General features: G+C 42.6%; 1 protein-coding gene across 1 annotated transcript in view; it reads right to left on the bottom strand.

The window, feature by feature from the left end:
* COL24A1 (collagen type XXIV alpha 1 chain) overlaps positions 1–21653 on the bottom strand; it is a 979161-nt gene that overhangs the window by 379558 nt on the left and 577950 nt on the right. The window contains exons 20-21 of the mRNA XM_078645481.1: positions 10735–10788; positions 5190–5243 (exon numbers count right to left, since the gene is read on the bottom strand). Coding sequence (XP_078501607.1) covers positions 5190–5243; positions 10735–10788 — 108 coding nt within the window. The remainder of the gene's footprint in view (positions 1–5189; positions 5244–10734; positions 10789–21653) is intronic.

Below are 21653 nucleotides of genomic sequence, written 5' to 3'. Positions count from 1 at the left end.
TATGGCCTATGCAAGCCATATAATTTAATTCGGCACCCAAAAGAAATATCACCAATTTCTTTGACTACAGTGTGAGTTACTCTGAGTCCAGCATGACCAGATAACCACAGTTGGCACTTTGTGATTTTAAGCACTATGTTTACATAACAATTGCATATCTCTGGTTCTGTTAAACTAGATTTTTGTCATTTTCATGTCAAATAATGTAATTAATTTTACTCTATTTTTCTAAATTGGTGTGGGTTGTTCTTTTGTTGTGTTTTCACTTTCTGACTGTTTGTGTGCTGCATAAGTACTTTAACACTACCTTGAAGCTATCTGCTTTTGTGCCAAGCTACCATGGGGTTAAGCAGTGGTTAATTTGGGATTTACTTGTGTTTCACCCTGAAGAGAATTGTGGTTGCTGCTTGAGTATGTTTTCACTCTCTCAACCAGAAACCCAAATTTCACTTGTGCGTACTATGAGTACTGCAATATTTTCCAGAGCCAGTCCAAATGAGATTGGGCTTTGAACTATCCTGCTGGAAAAAAATATTCACTTTGCTGGCTAGAGGGTAGATCAGATTTTCCCCCAAACAGTAGGCCCATTCACCCAAAATGTTCCCCCAAACAGTAGGCCCATTCACCCCCAGACCGTAGGCCCAATGGGAGAGGATTAGCCTGCCTATGTGAGAGGAACAGAGGAAGGAAGAACTCTGCATGGGTTAATTAACTCACAATTAGTGACAAACCTAGGCATGCCCTTTCTCTGAGAAACAAATGGACCCTGGCACCACTCACAGGAGACACTCCCTTCTGGTGTGTAACAGGGAAGAGACTACCTTTCTGTGCCATTTAGGGGTGGAGCTAAAAGCTCTGGAGCAGCTGTGATTAAAATGAGCATACTGAAGGAATACTCTGTATTGTTATTTACTTGGATAAGTACCTGGTTTACTCTCTTCCTCTGGGGCACATCAGAATGTGGACCTGCTAGGGACCTTGAAAGAGAGGGTCCAGTGTTTCTCTGAAACTTCTGTGTATTGGACTTGTAGAAGGAAGGCACCCAGGAAAGGGGGGCTAACTCCTTTGGGGCACATAGGGACCCTGCAGGTGGCCAGGAAGCCAATCAATCAATCAATCATAACACTTGTATAGCGCGCTACTCACCCGGAAGGGTCTCAAGGCGCTTGGGGGAAGGGGGCCGCTACTGCTCGAACAGCCAGGTCTTGAGTTGTCTTCTGAAGGCGAGGTGGTCCTGAGTCAGCCGAAGGTGGATGGGGAGGGAGTTCCATGTCTTGGCCGCCAGGTAGGAGAAGGATCTGCCTCCGGCGGTGGCTCTTCGGATGCGTGGTACGGCGGCGAGGGCGAGGCTAGCGGACCGTAGCTGGCGGGTGGGCGTGTGGAAGGTCAGGCGGTCGTTGAGGTACTTGGGGCCCAGGTCGTGGAGAGACTTGTGTGCGTGGGTGAGGAGCCTGAACGTGATCCTCTTGTTGACGGGGAGCCAGTGCAGGTTCCTCAGGTGGCCGGAGATGTGGCTGCGTCGAGGGATGTCCAGGATGAGTCAGGCGGAGGCGTTCTGGATGCGTTGTAGTTTTTTCTGTAGCTTGGCTGTGGTTCCGGCGTAGAGGGTGTTTCCGTAGTCCAGCCGGCTGGTGACGAGGGCCTGGGTGACCGTCTTCCTGGTTTCGATCGGGATCCATCGGAAGATCTTGCGGAGCATGCGGAGGGTGAGAAAGCATGAAGAGGAGACGGCGTTGACTTGTCTGGTCATCGAGAGGGAGGAGTCCAGGATGAAGCCCAGGTTGCGTGCGTGGTCTGTCGGCTTGGGGGCGGTGCCCAGGGCTGGGGGCCACCAGGAGTCGTCCCAGGCGGAGGGTGATGGTCCAAGGATGAGGACTTCCGTCTTGTCTGAGTTTAGTTTCAAGCGGCTGTTCTTCATCCACTCGGCGACGTTTTTCATCCCTTCGTGGAGGCTGGTTCTGGCGGTGTCGGGGTCTCTGGTGAGGGAGAGGATCAGCTGGGTGTCGTCGGCGTAGGAGATGATGTTGAGGTTATGTTGGCGTGCGATGGCTGTGAGAGGTCTCATGTAGACGTTGAAGAGGGTTTGGCTGAGTGATGATCCTTGCGGGACGCCGCAAATGACTTCGGTGGCCTCGGAACGAAACGGGGGGAGTCGGACTCCTCTTCCATTGAGGAATGAGATGATCCACTTCAATACCTTCTCTTGGATGCCAGTGTTGCTGAGGCGTTGGACTAGGGTGCGGTGGCAGACCGTGTCGAACGCGGCGGAGAGGTCCAGGAGGATGAGTGCCGCTGTTTCCCCGTTGTCGAGAAGGGCTCGGATGTCGTCGGTGGCTGCGATGAGGGCGGTCTCGGTGCTGTGGTTGGCTCTGAAGCCGGACTGCGAGGGGTCGAGGGATCCATTCGTCTCGAGGAAGGCGGCAAGCTGTCTGTTGGCGATCTTCTCAATGACTTTGGCAGGGAAAGGGAGGGGCGAGATGGGGCGGAAGTTTTTGAGGTCGGTGGGGTCCGCTGTTGGTTTTTTCAGTAGGGCGCTGAGCTCGGCATGCTTCCAGCTCTCCGGGAAGGTGGCAGTGTCGAAGGAGGTGTTGATGACCTCTCGGAGTTGGGGTGCGATGGTGGAGTCGGCCTTGTTGAAGACGCGGTGGGGGCACGGGTCAGTCGGAGATCCGGAGTGGATGGTGTTCATCGTGCGGGCTGTGTCTTCGGTGGTCACTGCGGTCCAGGTGCGGAGGGTGGTGGTGGGGTGTGTTGGTTCGACGGTTGGGTGTGAGGAGGGTGCGCCGAAGCTGTTGTGGATGTCGGCAATCTTGCGGTGGAAGAATGAGGCGAGGGAGTCGCAGAGATCTTGTGACGGGGTGATGTCGTTGTTGCTGGTGCTGGGGTTGGAGAACTCCTTGACGATGCTGAAGAGTTCCTTGCTGTCGTGGGCGTTGTTGTCCAGTCGATCCTTCAGTGATTTCTTCTTGGTGGTGCGGATGAGCTGGTGGTGCTTGCGGATCGTGTGTTTGAGGGCGGTCATGTTGTCAGTGGTCCGGTCGAGGAGCCAGGCTTTCTCGAGGGTGCGGCAGGTCTTCTTGGAGTCCTTGAGTTCGTCGGTGAACCAGGGGGCCTTCTTGCTTCTGGGTTTGCTGGGAGGGTTCTTCAGTGGTGCGAGGTCGTCGGCGCAGGCGGTCAGCCACTGTGCGAAGTTGCGGGCTGCTTCGTTGGGGTCCGGTGTGCTGGCAGGTGGGTTCTGGCTGAGGGAGGTGGTGAGCTGGTCGGCGGTGATCTTGCTCCAGCTTCTGTGAGGAACCTGTTGCGGGTGGTGGTGGGTAGTGGTTTTTCTGAAGCTGAAGTGGACGCAGCTGTGGTCGGTCCAGTGGAGTCCGGTGGAGTGGCTGAAGCCACTGGGCTTTGAGAATGTAGGAAGGTGTGCACCCTGCTTTGAGGGCCCTGGGGTGCGGCTATGGAACCACCCGAGACAATAAGATCAGCAGGAGATCAAGCAGAAAAACAGGTTCTGGGTCCTGTGCACTCACTGCGGCTGGAGTGCGGCAACAGAGAGCTGGAGCTGCAGGAGAAGAACCAAAGTTCCTGAGGGTCTAAAGAGGCAGGAGAAGAAGGTCTCAGCTCTTTCTTATCAGAGGGAGAGCTGTTAAAAATGAACTGTTAGAAAATTGCAAAAATATAGAGGACTGGATCCAACACTCCTAGTAGCTGGAGTGCTTCAACAGGTGCAAAATGCCACTGTGCCTCATTGAGAATTGCCAGGCGGATTTCAAGATAACACCATTTGTTTGGACCCTATGAGGCTGACCTGATCGGTGGGTCCCCAGTGCTGGTGGGGTGGAGAGGAAGGCATTGCTTGAGCAGTTTCAGTATAAAGTCCAAAACGGACGACCGGGCCTCCACGTGCGCAGCCCAGCATCTTTAATTTGTTGCATGCAGTGAGGTCTCCACTCTGTTGCGTATCTGGCTTACAGTTCCCTAGGAGGGCGATGCCATGAGGGAGCCTTGCTGGGGGTTTGGAGAGCTGCCCAAGAGCAGCAATGTCCTCCCATTAGAACAAGGAGCCCAACAGTTGACTTACTGATGGCACCGTAAGTCTCCCAGGTAAAAGTAAGAGTGAATTAATTTCCACTTGCCATATTTACCTATGTTTGTTAATGTGTTGTAGTATTTGTTAGTGTGCATGATAGAGGAAGGCATTGCTTGAGCAGTTTCAGTATAAAGTCCAAAACGGACGACCGGGCCTCCACGTGCGCAGCCCAGCATCTTTAATTTGTTGCATGCAGTGAGGTCTCCACTCTGTTGCGTATCTGGCTTACAGTTCCCTAGGAGGGCGATGCCATGAGGGAGCCTTGCTGGGGGTTTGGAGAGCTGCCCAAGAGCAGCGGTGTCCTCCCATTAGAACAAGGAGCCCAACAGTTGACTTACTGATGGCACCGTAAGTCTCCCAGGTAAAAGTAAGAGTGAATTAATTTCCACTTGCCATATTTACCTATGTTTGTTAATGTGTTGTAGTATTTGTTAGTGTGCATGATAAAGCACTGTAGTTTTTCTTTTTATAAGAAAAAAACACAGAGTGAACAGAAATGTATTAAGTGATGTTTGTTGTGTGTGGGTCTCTAGCACACAGCACATTAACATAGAAGGTTAAGTTGCAGTGATACTAGCATCATAGTTGTACAATGAAATACCATGGTGGAGTAACTAGGGTTTGCTGATAAAAATCCTAAAATATATGAGGTAGTCATCACCTAGATGCTGTATCTATTTTCATCAAAGCTATCTTATAGTAATGGCAAATGGGCTATCTGACCTGCATGCCCACTATCAGATCTTAGATCTTTGTAAACACCCATGGTTGACTCACAAAAAATACATCCACTTGTTTATTACTAGCAAGAGGACAGTAATTGATTATCCGATGCACAAACGCAATGGGTAGCTTTCTATGCTTTGCAGGTTCAAAGGAATGAAAATGGACAATAAATAAACAGACGCCATTTTGTGCTTTAAAAACGTTATCACTGCTCTGCTATCCACTACACAACAGCTAAATGGTTAAAACAATTAATTCGGCTACTGGCTGTGGAATGCAGACGTTTGCAGTCTAAATAACTCCTGTGCTTGCAGCTGTTGCATCATATACGTTATGAACAGATCCAATTTACAATTAAATGCCGTGCCATGCTTTCACTTACCTCTGTTCCTTTAGGCCCTTGCGGTCCCGGGGGTCCTCGGTCACCTTGAAGCCCCTGAAGAACAAACCACAGTCATGAGCGCTCTGATCACCGAGCCTATTTGTTTACAAGGCACAGCCCTAACTAGTCGAGGCCAGAACTTTAGAAGCTCGGATGCTCTACCGTCACTAACGAGCAATACGAAACTATCGGAATCATGGATGAACAGTGTTTATGTAAGTACAGGAGCACACTTATCGCCCAAACTTCAAAGCACCCAAAAACAAAACAAACCTACATTTAAGCTTCGCACAATAACTCTGGAGCTTACATTTGAGTTTGCAGCTGTTAAACCACAATTCTTTTGAAGATAAGACACGCGAATGCAAGATGAACATTGCTTCCTAGAGCTTAATGGACCACACACAGTTGTGCTGTACTGAATGAATAACATTATTAATTGCACGATCACACCCACACTCTCATTGGTGCACACGGCCTGTCAGTCAATCTTCCATCAGGTTGTACAAAGGAAGCATTTGCTAAAACCAAGTGCTAGTTGCAACATTTTGAGTTGGCTATAATCATTTCCAAACTCGGATAGTGACATGGAAGGGGAAATAAAAGTAATGACAGAGAGGTCATAGGTCTGCGAACACGTACACTAATTTCTTATTTGACAGCGTTTAAATTGTGTGTTTACTGTATAAGAAACTGTCTAGTGGAGCAGACTTGTGTAATGTATTCTTCAACTTCGTTTCTGAGAGAGGTTAACTACGTGCCACAAACGGTAAAAGGCTTGGACTTGAGATGAAAGGCGCGTCCTCTTTGGAAATCTTTATCTGGCATTAGATGTGTGGTCATGACTGCAATCAGCATACTTGGTATCTACTGTGACATTTTTAGGGGACCATAAAAAAGGTATTACTGTCAACAATGTATTCTTGAACTACCAGACGCAGCTGTGGTGGGCCACCATCCTAGTTTTATTTAGTGCTTGTGGTCTTACGTATGAACAAGCTTTTATCTTCTGGCATTAGGGCTAGTAAAAATAGTCCTGGTGGCAGGTCAGCTCTCTTAAAAGCAGAGATAACATGCCCTTCTGATGAGGTACTGCGGCGTTAAGCTGATACCCACCAGCGATGATGCTGAATAGCTCTCATATTAGCAAACCTGAGGTCACATGTGAGCCACAGTGACCTGTAGTAAGGCAAACTAAACATTTTTCTGTGTTGATGACATTTTAGATTAAGTGAGACTACATTTTTCTTCAACTGTTCAGCTTATCAACATTATTGTCCCTGTTGACAAAAATAGACAGTGTGAGCAAAGCATCAGGAAAGAGCCATGGTCTTGGAACCTCACTGAAAAATAAGGCTCTTGAGACGAGGCAGAATCACTCTGTGAAAAATGTCTTCTTTCTTACCTGCAGAAAATTCAGATTGGATCCACTGAAAGGAACCAAGGAAATTCTGGCTATTTCTGTAAAATTGATCATTCTCCATCCCAATCCCATTTTAGTAAAACTATATTTTCAAGATACTCATCAAATTGACCCCAGGTAGTTTCAGGACGCAATATAAAGCAAATGCGTAGTAGGTGAAAATGAAAATCTAGGATATTTGGCATGGCAAGAGGAAGGTGCCATGTCTTGCTTTATTTATACTGTGTACCATCTGCAGCTCTTTTCAGAAGATTGGGAAGTGAAAAGTAGGGGTCTGAACACTGCTGAATGGGGCAATGTTATTTGATAGGAAGTCTGCAATTCTGAGGGGCTCAGAGAAAATCCAGGAATTGTTATTAAAGATTCATACCATATACAAAGGAGATAAGAAGCTCTAAACCTCGGTGGAGACCCTCGAGGGATTGAATACCAGCCAATCAGCAACAAACCTTCAATCATCATTCATCTTCTTAATCAACAAAATCAAAACAATTGGAACAACATTCAACAGAATGATAAATCAACCAACAGACTCACACAAGTGATAACCTAAGTAACCCAATCCGCAACTCACCACTGATTTCTTTCTTTTACTGTTTCACATAACCATTACTGTTGACATCCTCAAAAGTCTACATGACAGTTCCCCCATCAGTGACTTCTTACCAACCAAAATCCTTTGAAAAGCAGAAGAGCATCTTGACCCCATCCAACAGCTCATCTTAAAATCAGAAGAATTAATAGTTATTTCGACCATCACACAAACCAATATCAAAACCCAACCTTAACATCCAGAAAATATACATTGATGATTACCTCACCATATACAGAACCCTTTAGAAAAACATAATTTCTTACTTCCAGGTTCATATTGACAACTGGCCTGTAACACTCTGGCTTTCACCTAGTGCACAGCATTGAAACAATGATCCTTAAAATACAGGAAGCCTCCATACCACTAGCAAAAAATGGTAAATCAGCGGCCTGCTTCGTTCAGCAGCCTCTGATATTACTGACTGCCTGTCATTAGTAGTGAACATCTTGGCACCTTCTACCCCCTAGTTCACCTTCTTTCTTTCAGATCTTACCAACTAAAATGGAGCATATTCTGTCAAACTTTCATCAGCTTCTGTGTGGGGTCCTGCAAAGTTAACCCCAGTCAACTATGTTACTCAGCATTGACACCCACTTCTGATGATCACAGGTTACCATCTTCTACACCACAACTCCCATGTTAAGGACTTCAAATCTACCATTCACCAACAACATTCAAAACTAATACCAGATCATAGAAACGTGCACGCCTACAATTAAATATTAAACATTTAGGAGATTCCTGCAACCTACTGGCACCAGAACACAACTATTCTTCTTACATGCCAAATGCACCACCAGCCTTTCATGAATCCAATTTTCCCCACTCTTGCTAGGCCTGTCAAGGTCTCACATTACCAAGGCTAGGAGTGACTGCCATCACTAAAAAAAGGCATCACTGCTCATAACGAATATGTTGTTCACACATCTCACCACTACATTATGCTTTAACATTTTTTTCATTCATACACCCAAACCTGTCCAGTAATGCACTCCATCGGTATTAACCCGCAACCTGAAAATGCTCATTCATTCTACCACTATCAGAAAAATAAATCAAATCTATCTTCAAATGATCCGAAATAGTGCAGAAAAAAAAGGTAACTAAAGCACTCCAGTGAAATCACCTTCACAATCCAAAACCACTGTACTGGTCACAATCAATTTCCACATCACCTTCAATACCATACACTGTATCATGTACACTGATCCGAGGTATCCGAAACAGTTCAACGTAAAATGTAGCCCTACAATTCCAAATACTTTGTGAGCCCATCTTACAAAAAGCTTCTCTGAATCCTCTGAACACTTAATGTAACACCAAAATGAGGAATGCACATACAATTTGAAGACACAACCAAAAATGTGTAGGTGACCATCCAGTGCAATCAAGGGTAGTGAGACTTCTCCAAATAGAGCCCTTGTATACGACAATTACAAGACTAATGCTTATTGAAATCCCTTGTGGATATCACATACAAGTAAACTGCTTAGAAAAACAGTGAATCCTTAAAATACTGGACATACAGTCTGCAAACTCGACTGCAAGGAAATGGTTTCCTGTATGGGACTGTCAAATGACATAAAATACTTGACCTTCATTTGAACCCACTGCATGATATGAAGATTTTGACCACCCTGCACTTTGAAGCTATCCATGCACTTTGTACATAGACTACAGATGTGTGAACATATATCACATCAAAGTGCAGACACCTTTAGTACATAGGAACACAACACAATTACTGCATTCATGTCTGAATAGTGGAGCGCTATATGCACAATCTACTTTGTCATGTGAATGAATAAGTGTGTCTAACAGCTTTTATCATTCTCTTCATATAGCAAATAGGGGCAATGTTATAAATGTGGCACATTTTCCTTGATTGCACTGGGCACAACTTTCAAAAGATGCACCTGACGCAAAGAAGGAAAGTGTGTGTAGTAGGATGAATGCACTGCCTCCAGGGTAGCCACAAACACGCGATGCCCCAAGGCAGTGCATACCTGTGAATAATGGAGCGACTGATTTGAAGCCGCTCCATGTTTCACAGTGCAGGCAGCAATCTGTCTGCACTGTTAATGGGCTTTAGAGATCCCTTTACAGGTGGGTGCAGTGAGTGTCTGCACCCGCCTGCAAGGGGATATCTGGGGGGTTTCATGGGACCCCATTGCCCCTTCCAAAGGGCTGCCATTGGGGGTCTCCTGACTGCTTGTTTGTTCCCGCGCCTGCGTCTATAATTCGGCGTGGGCACAGAGGCAAAGGGATTCTCTCCTTTGCATGGGCCACGCCCCTATGCAAATGAGGGGACATCCTGTGGTGATAGCGCTGGCACTATATGTGCGCCACCAGCAATATTGGGATTGCAGAAGAGGCTGCACAAGCATTTACGGCCCCTTCTGTAATACCAAAGTGCCCAGGGACACAGAGAATGGGCGCAAACGTCTGTTGCGCTCTGGGGCACTTGTGTAATATGGCCCAGGGAATATTCATATTTTATATTTTTTCACTTTTAAGGTCGTTAAATTTCTTCACCATTTATTGCTAAAATGTTTTGTTTTCATGATTTATTGAGGATGAGATTGAAATATTCCTCCTCCCTTGCAATAAGCCTTGAATAGCTCAACTTATTTCTTTCCGTCGTACTCCAGTTCCATCCTTCTGAAAAGCATGCAATGATTTTCTGAACACAAATAAACATCTTCTGGACTGTTATTAAACCCACAGATAATGTTTTTAGAGCATCGAAAGAAGTCGCTTGTGGGGCTTTGTTAGGTTATAAACTGTACCATCTTTGCAAATCGTTTTCAGTTGGTCATATAAAGCCAGCAAGTCCAGAAGTATTTAGAGGTTTTTCCTTTTTTTGCAATTTTACATAGTACAAACTCAACCCGGTGATATTGAAGCCAGTGGCGTAACTAGACCTTTTTCCGCCCATGGCGGTTCCTGCATTTGCATGTAAGAGGAGGGGGTGCTGGCGATTCTTGCGTTTGTGAGCCCACGGTGGCCACAGGTAAGAGCGGCTGGGGATGCCACTGCGACCCGAGGCCCTCTGCCCCTCCCTTGCAACACCACTGATTGGAGCACTTTATATGAGCACCAGTTACATTACACAAGGTCACATTCATGTTTTTAGTCACAAAGAGATATAAAAAGGTGTCCAGAATCACAGGATATTGAACCTACGCTGAGACTCAAACCTCGTTCCATATTTCCAAATTCAGTAGCTCTGGCGGCAACGTCACACCCTCTCCACTTGAATTGAAATAATGCAGTACTTGTATAACATGGCATGAACGAGAAATAAAGGGAAGCTCACATCTTGGGAAAGCTGGCAGACAAAAGAAATATTACAAGAGAAGTGTGACGACTAATTATACGAATTTGAGCTATAATAGTTACCAATCAGAAACGTGGATAGCTTGTTAAGGAATACTGCAGACAGTTGTATTATTTAAAACTAAACTTTACTAGGATTACAACTATTAAAAAACAATTTGATAATTACCCAAAATAATATGTTTTACCTTTGGTCCTTCAGGTCCATTTAAACCTGGCGCACCAATGTCTCCTGGAAACCCCTAAAAGAGTAACAAACAGGCGTTATAGTTACAAAAAACCAAGAGCAATAACATTTGTGCAATTGTAGATTCGTTTTAAATGAAGGTTCTATTAATTTCCCAGGTTGATCAATTATGAACTACGATACAAAGATGGAAATATTCCTTTTCTGTAACTTAGGGCGTCCACAGTTTTAAAATTCACCAAGAGCATCTAGCAACATAGTTAAAGTTTGAAATGCTAATAAATTGGGCAGTATGTTGCACATGGTGTGGAAAATAATATTCACACAAGTCTAGGTACCATATTACCAAAAATACCGATTTATAGTAGTAATCTATTTGATTGCACTTCAGAAATATGTTAATGAGATGAAACCCGGTCTATAGTTACTATGAATTGAGCAACCGCTAGAAAGCATCATTACACATATGACAGCCCATATGCGAGCAACACCCTGTGCCATCTGTGCACAAAATGGATTCTTCAACAACCTCTGAAGTTTCCGGCACAGTGTGTGATCCATAATATGGTGCTAAATAGTTCAGATAGAAGAAAAATCAGAAAAGGGTATAACATAATTAAACTAGTCATTATTGTTCGTGCCGAATAACGTTTCAGTCATGGCAATAATAACTGCTACAATTCACAACACGTTTCAGAGACCACATGGCCTTGCTAAGAAGCAGAAGTCCACAAGGCTACAACACATTTTTGTTTTGGTCGTGCCCTATTATAAAAGTTCTAATCAACTCTATACTTGTCTTAAATTACCACAAAAACATTACATTGGTTGATGTTTGGGACACCACAATTTATTTAACACCCTCCTAGAGGTTCAAAGCTTAGTCTAAAAAGCATCAATTTGTTAAGAACAATTTCAGTGCCATACTCATGCTCTGCAGAGAGTTTGAACTGCATTGCCTCACAGAACCTTTTGTCACTTGCCATTCTTTATTTCATATGTGAATTGTATACAGAAAGCAATACTTTCAACAACAGCATGACTATGCTTTTATTAATACCACCATCAATACAAACAGGGACGTAGCTTCAGGGGGTGTTTGGGGAGTTGCACGCCCCTAATAAATGCATTTTCTGATAAATAGTTGGGTACAAGTGCTCTCAGTCGCATATTGTGAGATGCCAGTCGAATTTTACCAGTAATTCTTACAAACGCACAGACAAAAAGCACACGTTCGCTCACTCTCTGTTTTGAAAATCCTCAAATATAGTCATTATTTTACAAAATATTGTGTTTTCTCTCTTAATATTCCTAACAATTTGTATTTCTCTACCTTTCCACTGCCCTTTAGGCATGCACTCTGCTTGTCGTATAATGTATTGGGATGATTGAGAAGGAACCAGACTTTAGGGGAATTTTCAGTAAACCATTATTCGCCTACCAGAGATCCAGGAATCTAAAGGATCTTATTGAAAAAGATACACCCAACAAAAATGAGAAATTTTCTGGTACAATCCCATGTGCTAATTGTGGGCATTGCAACAACATTATCCGTGGCAACACAGTTAACCATCCAACCACAGGCAAAATCATAAACTTGTTTACCAACGCCACATGTGACTCAAAAAATGTGGTATATTTGCTAAAATGCCCATGCGGCCTCGCATATGTGGGCAAAACGGAGAGAAAAATTAAAACTCGAATGACAGAGCATAAGAGTACCATAAGAAATAAATCTACGAAAGCACCTGTAGCTGCACATTACATCACCAACAGCCACAACATCAGTCAGATACGTTTCATGGTTTTGGAGTGTGTTCCTGTTAGACAAGGCTGCGACAACAAGAAAAGACTGCTCCAACGCGAAATATTCTGGATTAAAAAGTTAAATTCCTGCAACCCTACGGGTCTTAATGAACGTCTCGAATATAGTTGTTTCCTGTAATCTTGGAGAGACAACGTGAACATTGACTTTTTCAGGATCTGTTTTTCACCCTTTCAATAAGTGTTCTCACCATTACTGTCTTTGTTGATTATAATTTCCTCTAATATGTTTCATTAGATGTTAAACCTAGAGCATATGGTTATAACCCTTGATAGCACCTGGGTGTATAATATTCTTGTATTACATCAACTGTCAACACTGGTTATAGAAGCATAGTTGACCATTCCAAGATGGCCGCGAATATCACTTACATATAGTGTACCTTTACCACCCATACATGCATTATTTTGTATTTTGCACTCAGTATTGTAACTAATCATGTTGCGCATATTTTCCTTCACTCGCTGTTTATTACTGGCTACATACGGTGGAACAGGTTCACTTCACAACCATAGTTGTTTCACGTAGACAAGCACATATTACGCAAGTCATGCGCATGCGCGAATTCACTCTAACCCGTTTGAGGCTGAGAGCGGCGGTTACGAACTAAGCGTCTCCACCACCCGGTGACCGGTGAGTGTTACATGGCGACTCTCCACTTTAAGAGCGAGCACACAGCATGTAAACTTTCACTCTTAGTATTTTCACGATGTAATTTACAGATTTAGATCACTTGGACAGAATAACTAACACTTGTACTCAAGGCACGACACTTGAAGAGCTGCACGCTATCTTTATTAACGCACAGACTTACGGGGCTTTTACCCCGCGTTCAACCATATATCTATACCTGGGCTAACTGTTTTGCTGACCGGTTTGGCTTCTATTTTCACCACTCTCTAAGCATTGTCGCTGTTGTTAAGTTAATTTTCGTTTTACACACCGCTATACGTTTTTTAGTCATTTTATGAGAACCGCATTGATTGTTTAACGCAGACTGTGACCTGCTTCCCTTTTATTAATTCCCTCCCGTTTTGATTTACCCCACAGAAATGTATTTCCCCTGATGAAGTGCGTTTAGCACGAAATGCATTGGGCATGTGGATGAACTAGTAGTTATGTACATTTTCAAAAGGATAATTGATGAACTTTCACAAAGTTGTGATGCAACAACTTTATCTTGCATAAACTGAATCACAGGAAATAAAATCAATGTATTAATTGAACTACCCTGGAGTACAGTGCGAATATCTGTTTGCAAAAAACCTTGATTAAATCAAATTGGATCTTTAAGGAGGTGATTCCCCCAAAAGAGTGCGACTGGCCAATCTGTCAATCTAGACAGCATCTATTTCGTATTTCACTAACTCCCCACAGGGCAGAGGGAGCAGACCGGTCAGCACCTAAAAATTAAATGTTATGCACTTTTGAACATAATATTGAGTGCCACGCCACCCCCTATTAAGTATAATGTATTTAAACACGCATGAATACCACCAGCACCTCCAATATCATTACCAAAACCACCAGCAATATAGCAATATAAAAATACACTAATATCAGTACTACCACAAACACCACACTAACAACTCCACTACCAACACCACATCACCATCACAACAGAAGCATTGATAAATCCAATCAGTCTGATTTTAATGTACTATATGTGGAAACATGCTTGCATGTCTGTTTTTGCATGTATTGTATTGTCACATTAATCCCAGCTCAGTAGCTGTGCCAATGCTCCTTGATCCCTGTTTTCACCCTTTATCCCCGTGTTACTGTATTTATCTACCTCTTCGTCCTTTTTTCCATTTCTGTCATTCTCTCCTGTGCTTTGGGTCCAATATGTTCCCAAAAACCAGTGCCAGTGCCCAACATCTTCACAAATTAGGCAATGGAATTTGTGTATAACTGGAAAGACTTCTGCCATCAAATTTTAATCTTGAAATTCATTTTCAGTCATTACTTCAGATTAAAGCCTCCTGTCAGGGACCAGTTGCTCATCATAACGTTTCATTATAGCACATACATTTGACAGGCCCATTTCAGCCTTTATCAGGGTTCTTCCCCCAGAAGCAAAACAATGTTTCTCATTTTACCTCGAAGTTAATTTGTTTCACGCATACTCATTTTACAGGTCCTATAATTAAATGCTTAGTAAATTTAAATACACTATTACATTTTTGCGCACTTACCATTGCGTTGCATGTTTGCAAAGTATTCAGCTGCTGATTGTTATGGTTTCTGTGGAAATCGGCAGCTGCTTTTAATAATCTTTTTATGATTTTCTTCTGGGAGTCATTTCATCCCTTTGCTGCCTCGGGTGTCCTAGCGAGTGCCAACAAAATGCAAAACGCTGGAGTCGCTATTGAGTATTTGCTTTAATGGTTCCACGCTAGATCCTGAGTGTTTTTCCCTTAGAAGAGTAACTTTATTGTATTTCCTTGATGTATGCATATTTGTGCATAGTCTTGTAGATATCGCCATCCATCCATGTTTGCATGTTTTGCATGTGCACTGTAATAATTATACACAAATGGGCTTTTGTAGGTAATTAAAAGATAGATGTAAAAATGTGCGAATCAATGCTTCTTGTCAGGGCATTTGTGCTTCATCATTCAGCACGAAGGCCATCGTCAGCAGGCAATACTGTGCAGTGCAGGGGTCTCCAACCTCTTCAGTACTAAGAGCTACTTATGTTTAATGAAAATCCTCCCATGCCACTAATATTATCGGTGTAGTTCCGACCACCCATCCAGGAATGTCAGTAGTGGTCACAACAGTGCATCAGCAAAGTCGCCAGAAGTAAAAATAAAAATTGTCATCCATTTGGAATGCCTTTGCATGGGTAATACATAACAGCTGTAGGTGCAGTGACCCTGGCACCAAGGTAATCGTGAGTAATGGTCTGTGCTGCACACAGGAGAGCTACTTACAGGTAGCTGGAGTACTAACAGTAGCTCACAAGCTACTCACTGGAGACGCCTGGTGTAGGGCCTCCTGCAGCATTCAACATATTGCTTTTTAGTTTTGTCGAATAAAGGGGTTTCTAATGCATTGGTGTAACAAGAAAGTGATCCCATGGTCAGTAAGAAAAAAATCTCATCATATTTTCTTGCTCCCCTCTAGACTTTGCATAAAAGCGGTGTTGTTTCTGTGCACCAGGCAGTATTCCATGCCGATGCAATAACGGCACACTGGTCCACTTTTATCCAACTCCAGCTTTCACCATGTTGGATAGGTAATGTTGCAAAAGAGATCTTTGTTTAATTTTTTTAATTTTGTCATCTGCTTGTAAAACCCTCTACATTTCTGGCAGGCTGCTTGATGTGTGGTGTAGCCGGAGAGGGTGATCATATTTGGAGAAATGAAGATATATATGTGGAATGTCTCTAATTGGACCACTGGAGGAAAGTGATTTATGAGGACATAATGTAATAAATCACTAGTCGTGAATCAAAATGCTAGTTAAATATTACAACTACATGTCACAATTCAAGTGTCCAGCACCTACTAATTCGGCCAAAATTATAACAGTGAATACACATTATTTTGATTTTACTTCAACGTGAACTCTGATTTGTATCTGTAGATGAACAATATTTTGAAATGGAAAATGTAATGTCAACTTTAATCAATGTCTTATTAAAATTGATATTTTTTGTCCCATTAAGAAATAGTTCAACGTCCAGGCCCTCCTGAATGGTGAGAAGTCTCTCATCTAAAGAAAGTGAAACAGTTTCTTCAAGATTTTTCCAGAAAAATATTTTCTCATCTCATCTAGATCTCTACTCCACCCTCATCTTGATGCATCTCTATTGACAGCCTGCACCATCTTGAAAACCAGACACATCATTTAAAAAGTCATCATGACTAGCACCCGCTCTTAACTTACAGACATGCTCACTATCTCTGGTAGCTCTTGGCACACTCGTAGCCAGGCCACCAATAGACTGGAGACTAAGAAGTGTATAAAAGAAAAAAACAAGGTAACAGGCGTTTTTCCTTTTTGGACCTATGATCTGGAACAACATCCCTGTATCCATTTGGACTGCCCAAACGCTGCTCCAATTTAGGAAAGAGTTGAACTCATACCTCTTTAAATAACACTACATCAATCTGCAATAATAATCCAATAATCGGCTACATATCCTATCTCTTGTTGACTATATGCTAGCTTTTGACCCTGTACAGCGCACCACTGCCTTTTTGTCTACCACGTGCATGTTGTTAAATAATCTTGGTGCTCTCCTTAATATTTGTTGATGTGTTTCTACTACTCTTGAGTAACATAGTAAGACTTTGAACAAAAAAGTCTAAAGCAGATACCTCCAAGTTCGGTTCATAATGACCAGATCAATGCCATGGAGATTTTAAGGATAACCATGTACTATGTAAATATTATTTTAATTGCAGTGTATTTTAATTTATTTGACATTGATATCCGGGACACAAGCGATCGGGCTGATTTTCTTGGACATATGTTGGATTCCCTTAGTCTAGCTAATATGTAGACTGCATTTTCTTAGCAGTTCCATTGGTACCTCCTAAGTAAAAAAGAGGAGGAATCCTATGACTGAGGCAGGGAATGGGTAAACATCTGAAAAAACACAAAAAGTCCCTACCTATAACTTACTGTGGATCATGTGTTATGTTGTATCGTAATTTAGACAACTCCAATCCTAATGCTTGAGTAACAATTATTATGACATTAGTTGCAATGGAATTACCATAGACAAATACAATATACAAAGTAGTGACAGCATGTAAAATAAAGCGATTCAACTTTTATTCATCATTATGAGCAAATTTTTACACAGAAGATTTTTCCAGAATTAAAAGGTGAAGTTAAAAATGACAATTTTCATATTATTGCGCACAACATAATACATCAAACTATTGAACACAGAGTATTGATAAAAATTTAAGAAAACTACAAAACAGTCGACGACAGGATGCACATCCTGACCTGGAACACGTAAGACATTTGTAGCGAGCAGGGAGACTGCATTATTTCATCCAGATTTTATTCATTTTTGTTGCAATTAAAAGACAGCAACTGAACCAGTTTGTAGGCCGTTATTTAAAAAATAACTACCAGACAAAACTACAGGTACAATCACAGCTCACCTGTATTGCTTGCTTATTATTTACAACCTAAATACTGGTTTTTAAGGGTCCTCAAATCTTTCTACCCGTTTGTACCTCGATAGCTCCTATGAACACAATCACGATGGAATAGTACCATATCAAAAGGTTATTCCTCGCTGCTAAAGTTGCAGAAGAGAGGCATCTTACCCAATCAATTAAGGGTAGACTGCTTTTATCCTGTGTACTACATTAGAAAACTCTGTCCTGAAGAAGGTGGTTGATCCAAGTTTCACCGAAACGCAGCGTCTACTGTTTTGTAGTTTTCTTACGTTTTTATCAATACTCTGTGTTCAATATTTTGATGTATTATGTCGTGCTCAATAACATGAAAATTGTAATTTTTTGGTAGGAACTTTTTGCGTTTTTCCATTAGTACCTCCTACCCTCCTCCATTACAATCGATTACCCTATAATTAGTCTGTTGTACTAATTAAGGTTAATGATGTTTTCACAATTCAGTAATACTGAATAACATCACAGAAATACTGTCTTGTTACCATCAGCAAAGGGATGATGAAAGCTACTCTGGGCATAAACACAGGAAATTTTAAGCAAAAACCATCATGACTAGCATTTTTCACATTAAAAGTAAAAACGCCAACGTAGGGGATAACATCATGCCTCCAAATTCTTGGATTGTTAATACTGCATCTGGACCTCATGCCTAGTTTAGCATAACCTTCTATATTATGAAAGAGTCTCTGGTATGGTTATCCCAAACTCTCCTGACTTCTGTGTTTCCGTCTTGTCCACTGCAGTCCCATTTTCAAGAACTGTGGCTCTAGGCACTAGTTCCCTCCAGTCCTTAATATGCACTAGTGTTCAATTCCTGGGTCGATATTATTTTCCAAGGACACCTGATGCAAGGCCCCCCAGCCCTTCACTTGATGAAACAAGGCCCTCGCTCTCCACCTATGTCCAACACTTAATAAGTAAAAAATAAATAAAACGTTTACAAACAAAAACAAACTTGTAACACCTTGTTTTTATGAAAAAATCAAGTATGCAGTTTTCTGAGAAGGGAATAAAAAAGATTATTGAATGAAAATTTGCTTCAATTGTTAAGGCTGCTGCTCGGCTTATATTGTTAATTAATTTTGCTATGGAAACATATAAAAACATATCTTACTATTCGCGATTGCATCACATAAACTGTTCTTGTAAGACACTTTTAGCATCTGTATGCTGCAGAGTGGAAGAGTTAAAATAGATAGATGGTGCAAAGTGACCCATTTTGGGGTGTTGACCCCCAGTTTTTAAAATTTTGGGGGACGAGCCTGCCGATAATCTTGAACGCTAACACTGGGACTCTTATGCCCAGTTACCAATATGTAGGAAAATACCTCTTTTTGCATGATCACCTCCATTGCATTCGACTGATGCTGCTGGTTGCCTAATCAACATGTGCTCTGACTCATAAAACATGTTGAAACATATTAAAATTGGCTATAATTCTAATTGTCATATTTAAATGACCTAGAAGTCCCTAGTATATGGTACACAGTGTAAGTTAAATATCACTAATAAACTCCAGCACCCTTTGTGCTACCCGCACAGTGACAGTGCAAACATGACTGCAGGTCTACCACTGTAGCCTGTCTATGCAGTTTTAAAACTGCAAATTCAACCTGCTGAACTAACCCCTTTTGACAGGTCTATACCCTTTTTTAAAATATTAATGCCACTCCTAAGTATGTCTTGCCGTCCAGAAGGCAGGGGACATGGATAAATTGGATTCATTCTTGGATTAATTAAAACTATTTATTACAAGCCCAATTCACTGGGTGGTCAGATTTGTAACAATTATTTTGGAGAATGAACTTTTTAGAAAGTTACCTTTTCCCTGTATCAAAGACTCTAGAACCCCATGAGCTTCAACTGCACCGTTGATGAGCCATGAACTTGCTCCTAAAGGTGAGACAGAGGCCTTGGGTTGGGGAGGCGTTCTAATCCTTCGTATGACCATATGGGCTGCGTCAGGGAACTTAATTACCTAAAAGGCATAACATGTCACAGGAAAATGTTACTGACACCTGACCAGGTCCTTCTTTTTTCCACCTAGTCAGGCGGGCACCAAACCCAGTGGGAGAGGAGCTGTCCCCTGAACTGCTTTGAAGTGACCACAAAGGAGTGGCTGCTCATTTCTTTGGCCACACTCTTTGTGGGGACTGGGGCTTTGCACTGGGTAGAAATGTTCTGCCTACTTGGTTTTAGGTAGAGATGGGCACTGTGGAATTGTATTTAGTAGGGCACACAGGAACTGCTGCAAAAGTGAGTATATTACCTATATTAACCTTTTCCCTGTTGGTTAAGGAAGGGCCAGGTGTCACCCCTACCCAAAGGCTAGGGCTAGGTATAAATGTGGCACCCCTGGGCACCCTCTTCAGAACACTCCGGGATCTGCGGAAGACTGAAGGGCTGCACCTGCTGTTGACACTTGTGAGGAGACTTGAAAGGGTGGACTTGATCACAGTTGTAACCAGGTGAAAAAAGTTGACTCCAAGGGTCTATTTTGTGACCCCTTGTTAAGGGATATGGACACCTCAAGCTGCAAGAAGCCCTTTTTCCTGAATGTCCCAGCTGACCAGTTACAACTGGACCTGCCCAGAACAATGCTAGTGGCTTCTGCTGGAGGGAGCCTTGCCCCACAAGTCCTGTTCCTGAGTCCTGGGACTCGTGGGTCTGTCAAAGTTTACTTCTCCTAACATCCTGGAAGCCTTGGCCTTTTTTTTTTTTTTTTAGTTTAATCTTTATTGCTTGATTAATTAAAATCTTAGCAGTCTGTACAATAAAACAGGTAATTAGCATTGTTTCATATTCCCTTAAAAGCTGAGACTCTATATTCTAAAAAAAAACTAGAATTTTACTAGTTAAAATTACATGTACTAAAATTGTGTTACACTTCATTAGTTCAGGCAGAGTCTGTATCCAAGTCTGAGTGTTAAAAGCTAAAACACTGTATACAAAAAACAAAACATGAATTTGACTAGTTAAAATTTCATGTCCTCAAACTGTGTTGAACTTCATTAGTTCAGACAAAGTCTATGTACGAATCCTGAGCTTACGTCTTCTCCAGGGCCCATGGGTCTTAGTTGGGATCATTAGTGAGCACCTGGCACGGAAACTCAGGCGCAGTTGAATATACTCGAGATTCTTCGCCTAATTTTGCCTGTGCTTCTTTCATAAAACGTACAAAGCTGCAGAGTAGCCTGACGTTGGCTCCTTGGAAACACGCCTTCACTGCCTGTCTGCAAGACCGAATATGCAGTGCGTTTATGTGTGGTTTTAACAGTTCTCTCCTCTCCAGGTCAAGGGCCTTACAGATACACAGAAGGTGCAACACATCTTCCTTGGTTTTTCCACACAGTCTGCAGAGGGTGGTTATTAATGGTCGTTTCCAAGGGGGCATATGAGTTTGGGCAGGTAGAATCCCCATCCTCATTGCCAAAAAGCGTTCCTTCAGCGTTCTAGAGAAGCTGGTGCCTAGATACAATTGCGGTGAGCATTTTGAGTAGCTTTGAATTACGAACCAGCTGTGGGCCCTCTTGTTTAGAACTGCTCGATCTTTTTGAGTAGAGACGAGGTTTATTGACTTGTTAACCAAGGTTTTCACATTATTGTAAGGTAGACCAGATTCCCAGATGTTCTGAAGGGCTAACTCTCTGATCCCTAGTTGAAGATAAGCCATGGCCGTGGAGTTGTTTTTCCGTACAATTTCTTTCCAAAGAAATGAATTCAGTGATCTGGCCGTGGAGCTCTTTATTTTGTACCAGGTTTTAACGTACGCACCTTTCCGGTTTATTGCCTGGTTTGTAAATCCAAATTCCAGTCTTAATTGCGCTGCAGAGGTATATTTTGGCAGCTTGAATATTATTCTCATTTACAACAAGGGGTGGTGATGGACAGAGTCTCTGAATTAAGCAGAGTACTCTCACCCAGTC

Source organism: Lissotriton helveticus, chromosome 1_1 (genome assembly GCF_964261635.1).
Source record: "Lissotriton helveticus chromosome 1_1, aLisHel1.1, whole genome shotgun sequence".
Classification (NCBI taxonomy): domain Eukaryota; kingdom Metazoa; phylum Chordata; class Amphibia; order Caudata; family Salamandridae; genus Lissotriton; species Lissotriton helveticus.
The sequence above is the reverse complement of the archived record's forward strand: the minus strand, read 5'-3'. Positions and strand labels throughout refer to the sequence as shown.